The sequence below is a fragment of the Orbicella franksi genome, chromosome 5 (assembly GCF_964199315.1).
Source record: "Orbicella franksi chromosome 5, jaOrbFran1.1, whole genome shotgun sequence".
Taxonomy (NCBI): Eukaryota; Metazoa; Cnidaria; class Anthozoa; order Scleractinia; family Merulinidae; genus Orbicella; species Orbicella franksi.
In genome coordinates, this window is record NC_138149.1 from 6,468,324 (window position 1) to 6,479,900 (window position 11,577).

An 11,577-nucleotide genomic window follows, 5' to 3' on the forward strand; every position below is an offset into this window, starting at 1 on the left:
GAGTACAAAGTGTCAAGTATATGGTTTCTGTTTGCACCGTCATTAGCTCAAGTAGTGTAACGGCTAACAGCTTCAATTGTTCATTTAGTGATACAAGTATGAAATTTGGCAGGAACATTCTCAATTGTCTATTCTTTTATTCTAGTCGATTAGCCACCTGAAATTCGCATTAACAAGAGTTTTTTTTTCAAAATGGCTAAAAATGGGAACGATGTGATAAAATGGCGGCCATTTTAAGTAATATCCTTACTTCCAACTCATCTTGAAGCAAAATTTGAGCAGTTTATTACTCCATGATTACAACGTTTCACTGCTAGCATCCTTTAGATACAATTGACTATTCCATATATCTTTCAGTTTCTGAAAATGGCCAAACAATTCTAAAGAATTCTTTCTTTAACAGGCGCTCATGATCTCATAGTACTGTTATATACAGGTTACATTATTTGCCTATCCAGTATTCAGTACGGTAATTCAATACGCCCAAAAGTTTCTTAGCTGGGTAATTCCCAAACAATTCTTTTTTAAACTACCTCTGATCACGTATACGTTTCAAATACACAAGTTACATTGCATGCCTGCTTCAACCGAATTCTGATATTCAGGACAGCAATTCATTACGCCCAGCAGTTTCTAGCTGGCTAATTCAAAAACAGCTTTTCAAACAAGCTTTTGATTTCGTAACAGTGTCAAATAGTGCTGCTATACAATTTAAATTGCATGCCTACTATAGTCGATGACCAGGCGGAGCTACTTTTCACACAAGCAGCTACACAAAGCTGTACAGTTCAGCCCAGAAGGAAGACATTTGCACCTTCCACAACAGTCCTTCCTGCAGCCACATCTGGTTAGTTCTCGACAACTTGCAGCAACTGATGGAATGTCAGTCCAAAGTATCTGCCACGTGTCACCTCGCCTACTCCACCCCAATCAGCTGGACTTTTTGTGACAGGTCGAGGGAGAGTGGCTTGACCCCAGATAATTCTTCCTTGGTAGGCAGCATGCTCTGAATGTAGCCTGAGGGCAGACTGAGGTCGTATTGCATCATACGGCCTCTGTTTGCGAGCGAGGAAATTCAGTCTTCAATCGTTCACACCTGTATCTGCACTGGACCTGTCATACATGACCACAACAAACTGCTCTAGACTCTGCAGATCAGCGTCGTCAAGATATGTCACACAATGACTGAGTTTGGTGAAGGTGGTCGAGACCCCTTTGCACTCATTCCATGTTTGCCATGCAGACTTCTTTCCTTAGCCACGGAAAGCAGACACAGTGTCGGATCACGTGAAAGAATGAGAGTCCACTGGCTTTCTCTGGACCGATTGTGTTTACCAGTTCATGCACTGGAATCAATCGGAAATTTCCTCCTTGGCCAAATGCAATCCACACTTTTTCAAGAGCAGGCTCGTTTAAGGATTTCTTGACAGACATGGCAATAACTACCGCATCGATCCGTGTCGTTTGCCTTAATTATTAAAGCCTTACTGCCGTCCATTGCCGCATCTCATACGTGCACAAAAATACGTGGGTCTGCCTCTTTGTGCATACATAGTGCTAAATCTTCTAACGCAATTACGCGATTGCAACAGACGTATTCCAAGCACGGCATGTCTGCTTCGGACAACCGATCTGCAAGAAAATGGAAAAGTTCAGTCTTGTTGTTGTTATCTCTCAGAAAGCTTGTCCAATTTTGGGGAGTCTTGCTGGTCGGTGTAACCCTTCTTCGTATCCCTTTGCCCCTTTTGGATCGTGCCTCTACTTTCAGGCTGGACTCCTTATACACATCAAACACAATGTCAACTCTTTGGTACTTGGTAGAATATGGTCTAACTCTTGGAAGGATGTCCTGATTGGCGTAGTCATCAAATGTCTTTGATGTACGTGGGGGTTGGGAGTTGACAAGAGCTCAGTAATCCATCCATGATGATTGCATCTGCCTCTGGTTCTGTGCTTGGAATCAAAGTCTTAGACTCAAGTATCTAAACCAATTGCGATTTCTGACATGTGTGAAGTTTCCCACTGTCACTGAGGGAAGCCGGAGCTGACTGGTTTTCGTGCTGGAAGAAATCATGCAAATCACACTGTCTGCTTTAACATGAAATGAAAAGTTGGGAAAATAGGCAACAGTCCTCTTTCAGTGTCCTCTCCTTGGAACTGGCGGCACTGGAAATTTCCTCTTGCTTGAAGAAAGTGATCTCGTCTTTCTATTTGATAAAACAAGGTGTGCTCATCTTTCTTCAGTCCTTCAATGAAGGATTAGAACTGATCTTTGCCTCTGCTATAGTGAGTTGCAACAAGTCTTTAATTAGCCGGATCGGCAATGTCCTTAGCTTTTTGTTTTACACAAGGAGGTCTGCAGACTCTTATTCAAAAGGATTGCCCATTTATTTAAATACTGTGAATAGCTTTTCCACTTTCTCAGACTGCTATTTGAGCACTTCCGCCTTGTTCGTGATGTTTGCTACTGATTGTTGTATCTTAAGTTCCCGCAACCTCTTCGTAGCGAGCGACTAGGCGGCTCACCGCTGGTCCAGCTATCATCCACCTCCAGAGTGCTGTAGGGTCCTCTGTCAAGCCTATCGCTCCTCCATCATCCTTGATGACTGCATTGTTTTGTTTATGGGCTTGGTCGATTGCAATTGACGAGAATTCTTTGCAAGATTTGTGCTACTTCTGGATGTTGTTGATCGATGGTCATCATATCTCTGAGGTGAATTTAAAGCCACCACGCATAATTCACATTGTTGTTTGCAAAGAAATGGGGCAAAAGTTCTGCCAGCTTCTCACGATACAGGCAAAAGTTGGCTTCTCTAAATGAACGAACCAATGTTAGAATGGTTAGCTCTAGAGCTAAAACGAAATGCGAACTGTGGACTTTCGAGTCTTTGTTTCTTACACCACTCTTCGAAATCAAGAACACCTTGTGGACTTTAAGATGTATCTCTGCTATAGCTGTTATATGCAGCTTGCCGCTGCTTGTATAGACAACATGCTGTGATATGATGTGCTTGACGAGATCTGGTAACACTTGAGGCTGACAGATAAGATTCTGAAGTACCAGATGAGGCAACTCCTGCCTCAACAAGAGCACTTGTCTAACCACTGTCCTGAAGTAAAGACTCTATCAATTTCAGAGCAGCCATTTCTATGTGAAGACCTATATTTGAGATGAATCGTCTGAAAGGTTTAAAGTGCAAAAACCTTTAAAACATATGTCAACCTTTTGACCCAAGCACAAGTAATATATGAGGGTTAAAACTAAAATCTATTATCGAAATAACCTAAGTACAAAATTCTAAAATACTTACAGACATGTTCCGCTGGCCATGATAAAGGCTGCTCCTTCTGCGACTCTTGATAGCCTGCGGACATTTTTGCCAGCAGCCAACGTTTTCTACTCAGCTATAGTATTTTTTTAGTTTCTTTGCTGGACAATGAACTTTTGTACTGCAACATCATCAACTTCTCCTGTATAAGACTGCGAATTAACTCTATACCTAGAGTTAATGGCGGCCATGTTGAGATAAAGACCACCTATTTAGTAAATTGTTAAAAAAAAGTGTTATACCGCCAAATTTGAAGTGGCTAATCGATCAGAAAGAAAGAATACTTAATTTAAAACATTTCTGTGAAATTTCATCCTTGTATCACTAAGTGAACAATTTTGCCAAAAAAATGATGTTAGCCGCTACACTAAAGCAACAAATGGCCTTTCAAAAATAAAATAATCAGTATTTGTCCGTCTAGCCCGGCTTAGCTCATTTGTTTGTTGCGAGTTAGATTTTTGACCAGTTTCTAAATGACAGCGGACCTCTACGTCTAATCCGCGAGGCTAGCAAGACGCGAAAGTTTCGTAACTCGGACGCCGCTGAGTCCCGCTGAGTTGAATGCAAGACCTCTGGTTTCTGGATTGAGCGAGAGAAGCACACTGAACACACGTCACTTTCCAAGCTTGCTAAGGACAAAACAGACAATTTACGAGGATCATGAAAGTCGCATATTGAGCAAGTCCTCCGGCCGGTGGTTTGTCAAGAAAATTTTCGTGTCTGTCGTAGACATTAAAAAGAGTTCTTTCCCTGATCTGCTAAGGATGGTGAGGGTTCGGCAGTTGTTGTTTGAGAGAAACTGGCTTCTTCATCTTCCATATCGTCACTGTATGGTGTTTCCTGAAACGTTTTAGAACACTTTGCACATGAAAATCAACAATGATAGACTGTGTTGAGAAAAGCCAACAGGTTTTGAAACCTTAAAGTGTACATTTATTTTACAAACAATCAAACATTTACGAAAGATATGTAGACCTGCATTCTTGTTTTGACGTTACAACGTGACTAGTCCCAGGTCCCAACCCAACAAGAAGTGAAATTTCACGTTTTCAGATAGCTAAATAGCGGTGAAAAAACAACCATAAGCAATTTTTATTTCGATCTCCATATCACGATCTCATGTAGATTCCATCAAGCAAATAAAAAAAAATATCTGCCATGTACACTTAAAACAAATTTCCAGCTCTTGCAAAGCTCTTTCACCAACGCTTCTTCGAGTAGTGATAGTGCGTGACGGCAAAATTACTCCTGCAATGGAGCACTTCAGCCGACACAGAACGGAAAATCGTGAAATTACCAAGGAAAACCACTTCAGTCCCGAGATAAAAATATGAAATCTCCCTATTGTCTGCCATACCTTTCTTCTAATGTTAGCTCTGAGAATTCGCTGAAAAATAAGAACATATCCCCTAACTGATGAATATCGATATTCTTATCACCTATATGTCACGCATGCGGCTAACAGTGCAAGCACACTTTACTCGCATTTTAACAAATTGACGTCAGTTTTTATGCGTCTGTCCTCTTATTGATGACTAATTTCGTCATGACATTGTCAAAGTGTCTGTGGAACCACGAGCCGCAGGCGAGCGCTTCCGCAGTAAACTTTGACAATGTTATGTCGAAATTTATCATCAATAAGAGCACAGACGCATAGAAAACTGACGCCAATTAGTTGTATACGATAACAAGACCCCAAAATGGTCAAATGCTGGGAATAAATGAGGGGAAAAGACGCCGTAAACTTGCCGTAAACAAAGATAAGTGGTTTATTCAAAGTGACGCGAACGTTGTCAATAGCTTTTCTCTCTTTTTGATTGGTGACTTAATAAAGTCCATAAAATTTCATTAGTTAAAAAGTTGACAGTTTGACAGCTAAAAGTTCAACTTTAAAATTATGTCCGTCTGTGCTCCTATTGATGATAAATATGAGCCAATCAGCGCGCGACAAATTAGGCAGTTATTGTAAAAATAGGACTCGAAACAAGCGGAAAAGGCAAAACTCCAAGGGTCCTTCAAGAGACCGCAGAACAGCGGAACAGGCGGTTTAATGGCACTGAGCGTGGAGCACGATCCCGGGGGGTCCTCGCTTATATGAGCTATGTAATGTACGGCCCCAAAGGGCTGAAAGGGTATGGTTTTTAGCCGTTTTGTGCATAAACAGGGTGTCGATTTTGGCCATTTTAGTCTTAATTGGGTATGTTTTTTGCACCCTAGTCCTGAATTCGGTATGTCTTTTTTTTTTTTTAGAAACTACCTTTTCATCATTATCGAGACGGACCATCAACAAAAGCCCTTTACAGTGCCTTGAACTAGGTAACTAATTATAAGACAAGTCTGAAACAGGGTATTGATTTACGGGTCCGGTCTTAGGTCATAAATAAGGTAAGGGTTTGGGAAGCGGGCCGCACACCCCCAGCCGATTTTTCTGGGAGTACTCCCCCCCCCCCTCCCCCAGGAGCACGACAAAGGAACAGCGAAAAATAAATCTTGGCCTTGGTCTTTGGGCAATTCTCGGTCTCTCAGGAGCGCGTTGCCGATCATGTCTCCACTGTCTGCAAGCTTCTAGTCGATAGCCAACCCTGCCATCACGGTACAAAATCACAGAAAAAAGAAAAAAGTTGTTACTTGTAAGCTCGATGTCCCGTAATTTGAGGACCGGAGTGAATTACAATTAACTGGGATCTGAGCTAGACAGATTTCAATTGAGCCGGTAGAGTGATTACCAATGACTCTATCTATTTCAAATGGATACCGACAATCCAGTAAACAAAACTTGAAATACCACTTCTGATTGGATGAGAAAGTGGCGCGAGTTTTCTTTTAAGCCAATCGTGTAGCGTAGTAATGCAAATCCAATTACTTTTCGTCACTCAAATGAAAACCGCTCTATCCAGTAGAAGATTTTATCGATCATATGTGAAGGACACAGCTTTGCTGAGAGGTCTCTAAATTCTCCCGCAGACTGTAACTCATGAAAATCAACATTTACTATAACATCTTTTTGAGTGTCTGTTGCTTAAGACTACTGAGCTGTTAGCATAAGGCTCATACCGCAGGCGACGCGGGAGAGGAGTAGGGAGGCGAAGGAAAGAGTGGGGGAAGTGGGGGGGGGGGGAGGGAACGTGTGTGAGAGAAATCGCGCTCATGTCGTCTCTACATGCAGCCGTTTCATTTACACCGGGTATTAAAGGGTTATTTCTTCGGCACTGCAATAACTCCGAACGCAGCATACTAGTATTGAGGTAGGTAAAGTCTGCATACGAGCCAAGTGTCCAGACCGGAGCTTATCTCGGTTTCTGTAGCATGAAGCGACTAGGAGTATTTCTACTCCCCCCTGTATTGGATGCTAGTCCTTCGCAGGGTTACACTCAAGCATTATTGGCTGGTACCCATTTCTACACCTGGGTGGAGAAAGGCACTGTGAGAGTTAAGTGTCTTACACTAGAACACAACACAATGTCGCCGGCCGGAACTCGAACCCGGACCGCTCGATTCGGAGGCGAGCGAACACATACTGATATTGAGCGTAACTGGAAATCGTAACAGCTTTTTGTAGCCAAGGTATGTTGTTTATGTCCTTACATTCCGCAACAAATATCCCATAATGATGACGTAATCTACAAATTCCGGTAGTGTCTCCGGTTGGCGATATTATAAAGAGGGCGCTCTGACAATGTCTAAAAATAACTTGGGGGATTACTTTGGATATAAGGCCTATGTGAGGGATTCACCCTCTTACCTTGATAATCTCTTGTAAGAGTATATTACCGAAATATAACTTGGTAACTTGCATTACTTGCGTCTCACTGCGCGTATTTTGTAGACGATCCAATTGACCGACCTGTCCTTCATCTTCTATATGTCGAAATTATCAGCATGTACTCCTGTGTGAACTGGTTAATTGATACAGAGAGAACATCATAAAAGTTCGGCAGGAACAACTAGCCTCTATAAGAAAATCTGATACCCTAGACTCCGCAGGAGGGGTAGGGGAAGCTAGCCCGAGTATACGGGCTTAATTCGTCTAAATATAGCCGTCTTCATATTCAATTTACTCCGGGTACCAAAGGTTCCCCCCCCCCCCCTTCTAATGAAATGGAAATGCGGAAAAGAAAACCATTTTTCATGGTCATGGATTATTCTAAAATATCTGGGTTTTCTCTGATTGGCTGATAAATGCGCGAGAAAACTTGACCGCCGTTGCCATATTAGGAAAGCATCTTTATACCCCTTTGCAGCTACCGCAGTTTATCACTTGAAGTTGACTTTAGCTTTGCTTGTACACTGACGTAACACAACAGCCTTTCTATTTCACAAACCTATAAGTTTTATTCCATTTAAATCGAGTCGTGTTAGAATCGATTATTTTACTTTTAACAAAAAAATACTACACTGAAAACTTTAAATCTCTCGTTACGAAAAACGTAAAAACGTTATGAAAATATAATACGATTTGGTAAAAGTGTATATTAGTCGAAACGATCGGTAACATCTTTTCTACACGGTCCAAATAAATTTTATTTCCTACAAAACCTAAATAAATTGAAAATATCTCCGTCTGCAAAGCCTTTGATAAATTACTTTTTCTTTTCTACAAAAACTAAATAAAATGCAGTTTTCACAAATCCTTAATAAGCTCTATTCCCTAGTAACTTACAGTGTCATTGAATGACACTGGGTTTCCTAACATTATACAAGTTCAAATTGTGGACAGAATTTGATTCTGATTGATTTCATTTACACAGATGTCATCCTTAATCTTTCTTACTATGACGTAATAGCGTCTGAATGGAGGAATCTTTGCTGACGTCATTGTTTATATTTTGTCTTATTAGCATACGACTTTGCGAGCGAGGAGAACTGAGGCTGGCATTATGCTAGATACGAATTGATACATAGAGCGAGTAAAACATACTTAAGCTCTTTGGGTGTAGTATTGAAAGGGACACTGGCTTTGAAAAACTGCAGCAAAATTTCTGGATGACAAAAGTGCTGAAGAATCGATATATTCCCTACAAAATTTGGAGTTTTTAAACCCACGTTACAATACATCAGGTTCAGATTCCTTGAGACACTCAATTATGCCATGCCCTTTCAATATTAAAAACTAATACTTTTGTAGGTCGATCAAAAACTGAGGCGTTTAAGCTGCTAAGGCAAATATTAAAAACAAAGATTGCCTGATACATAGTAAACGTCATTGAATTCTGACGTAATCAGTCGGTACCTTACATTATAAAATAATTTGGTCCTAAAAACAACTTGGCACTAGACTGGTGACAGCCGGCATTTTCTCTTAGGGTCCGACGAGTGTTCAGCCGCGAAAGCGAACGCAAAGAAGCGATATGGACGAATAGGGCTTGGGGAGAGACGAGTGCCGTGCTCGTGTTTCGTCCCAATCCCCGTTAGGCTAGCAGGTCTTGCTTCAGACTCCCTGCCTGACTTGGTGAGAAAAACAAACTGCCAGCAGTCTACTCGAAACTTTTGAAAATAATAGAGACGAAAGTGACTTAAACGTTTCCCTAATGTATTTGAACTTCAAACAAGCATTCGGTCAAACGTGATTAAAATATTCGTCCTTTTTGCGCATTACAAGACTGACTCACGGATATTAAAAGACAAAATTCTCATTTCCATCGCATGCAAAGTCGCTATCTAAGCACTAGAAAATTAATCAAATTTATCAAACTGAAAAAGATCCAGGAGTGGTTCTTTCAGTGCCTCAAAGAAGAATGTTTGGATTCAAAATTAGTCACGATTATTCTCTTGTACTGACAGCATGTACACTCTTGTCTTGCAAGTTTCTCCAATTTCCGTCATTTCTCTAAAGTGGTAAATGTAATCACTTTTTTAATTGCCTCAGTTTAACTTCGCAGCATGAAATTGGTTTTTATACTGCAAACGAACATTACGTAACTTATTTAGACTTGAAACTTATTTAAACTTTTTACAAATGAAGAAATTGATTCCTTTACGCAATTTGAAACCTTTTAGTTTTCACAGAGGTTCGTGGAAAGAATTCGTGACCGAAGAATCACGCGAGAAGTGAGACAGTACAGCGGTTTTCTCCCACTCCCTACGCGCGCGATTCTTTGGTGTTGCGCACCTTGCACGATCCTCTAAGAAATAAAGAGGCTCTCAGCAGCCTAGAATATCACTTTTTTAATCACCTCAGTTTAACTTCGTAGCTTGCAATTGGTTTTTATACCACTGCCTACGAACAATGTGTAACTTATTTACACTTAAACTCGCATATAAACGTTTTACAATTGTATTTCGCGCGCGATTCTTTAGTGTTGCGCACCTCAAACGATCTTCTAAGAAATAAGAGGCTCTCAGCAGCTTAAAATATCACATTTACACCTAAATTCTATCTACAGATCTACTGCAAAGTCTGTCCTCTTCTTGACTCGAATGGCTGGTACTCGATCAGTTTACTGCAACATCATCCAGTCAGCGGACTGTTAGCTGCAGTGTACTCTTTTCACTCTTTAGGTTTGATCCTGCCGCAAAAGAAGAAAAAACAAACACTAAAATTGAAATATAAGATCACATAAACAACATGATGTACAACAAAATGTCCAAACTAATCTTAAACACAGATCATTCTTATTGTGTATGTAGACCACACATGCATGTTATTTACCACTGAAATATGTAACTGAATCAAGAAAAATATTTACGTTCATTTATGTCAAACATACAGGACCGAGATGGGGGAGGAGGAGTTACAGGACTAAAGAATCAACAAACTGAACACCGAGAGGAAATTGTGTCAAGTCCGGTGAAAATCAGAGACCAGCTGGAATGTAAAGTATTATTTAAAGCGATAATGATCAGCCCGGACTCATCAACAATTAACTTGTTACGAACGTGAGGTAAACGGGAAAAGTTCACAGTTCTTGCTTGCATTCCCACCTATAGCTTCTCGCTAACAGTTAGACGCTCTAACCACTAAGCTACACAGAACTCCTGGTGAGTTAGGTCATGTTACTAGGCACTATAGTGACATGACCCGCCTAGATTTTTTCCCCATTATCCCGTGCTCGCGATAAACTGGTCGAAGTCGTATCATTGTTCGCTGAGTTTCACGTATATCGTAATTTCATTTCTATCACAAGTTTTAGGTTGATATCCGTGTCTACTTCATTGTTATTAGTACTAATACACGCTTTAAACAATTTCATTTTTGTGTGTTGCTTTTACAGTGTAGTGATTTCAACTGTGGTTTCCAAAGAGTTTTCAGCCAAACACAGCACGAGTTTCAACCATACGTGCGTGAGTTTGTTCGTATTTCGACCAATCGTGTTAGGGCAGCGTCAATGTTCGCTGTTGTCGTTGACTTGAACAGCTTGACAAATAAGCGACAAACGCAATTTGAACCAAGCACGTAAACGCTGAATGGTTGCTTGTGATCATGATACACTCAATTTTTTGTGTTGCCAGATTCAGGGTCTTAACTATTTACCCGGGGGGAGGGGGGGGGGGTACTCCCATATGGAAAAGTCTGGGATGCTCGTCATCTCGCTTAGGGGTATAAATCAAGGATTCTGGTCTCATTTAGGGTTTTCTGGGCGAAACGCCACTATTTTTATCTATCAAAGTAATTTTTAGGGTGTACCCCAAAATATGTTAATAAAAGAAATGCTCTTATTTCCGTTTTTAGGCACGATTTCCGCCGGTCTCTCGAGTCCGGTCTAGTAGTGCGGGATCCTTGTCCTGAACAGCAACTGGTAATCTGGCCAATTCTGTTTTGGTGGTATCTTTTAGGCGTCAAATAAAACCTGAGCCGCGCCTTACAGGTTTAATTCATTTTCCGACCTTTTCGTATGGAGGTCCCCCAGGGGGGCTGTTTATTGCTGAATTCTAAATTGTTTTCGTCACAGGATCAGACTTTTCTGTGGAGTTGCAAATTATTTCTTCAAAATTATCGGTTTTCTGTCGCTGGACCGTTAAGCATTGTTTTCTACGCGCAAGGTTTAACTGAAATTATTTGTATCGCTCGCTTCTGATGCTGTTCACAGAGTCAACGAAATTTGAACCCAGTTAACAACCAATCAAAATCGTCCGTTCCAAGGGTTAAGAACCGCGCTACTCGAACATGAATGGTGAGATTAACTTTAGATTTTTTTGTTGAAAAATCGTGCTGTGATTGGTAAAAAATCTCTCAGGTTACTCGTTTGAAGTCATTGTAATGTAACTTTGTTCCCTATTAATAAAACCTGACCTTATGTTCTTTCTGCTG

The 11,577-nt window shown here is 40.8% G+C and overlaps 2 protein-coding genes across 6 annotated transcripts in view; both read right to left on the minus strand.

Moving 5' to 3' along the window:
• Nucleotides 1–11,577, minus strand: part of LOC145486501 (uncharacterized) — a 77,051-nt gene that overhangs the window by 53,505 nt on the left and 11,969 nt on the right. The gene's annotated exons all lie outside the window — the stretch shown is intronic.
• Nucleotides 6,442–11,577, minus strand: part of LOC145486502 (uncharacterized) — a 79,990-nt gene continuing 74,854 nt past the window's right edge. For 4 of the 5 annotated variants that reach the window (XM_081465184.1, XM_081465185.1, XM_081465182.1 and 1 more), the window contains one exon: nt 9,842–11,577. This exon is cut by the window's right edge. In XM_081465184.1, the coding sequence (XP_081321310.1) occupies nt 11,505–11,577 (73 nt within the window). In that variant the 3' untranslated portion in view covers nt 9,842–11,504. The other variant, XM_081465183.1, reaches the window with a different exon arrangement.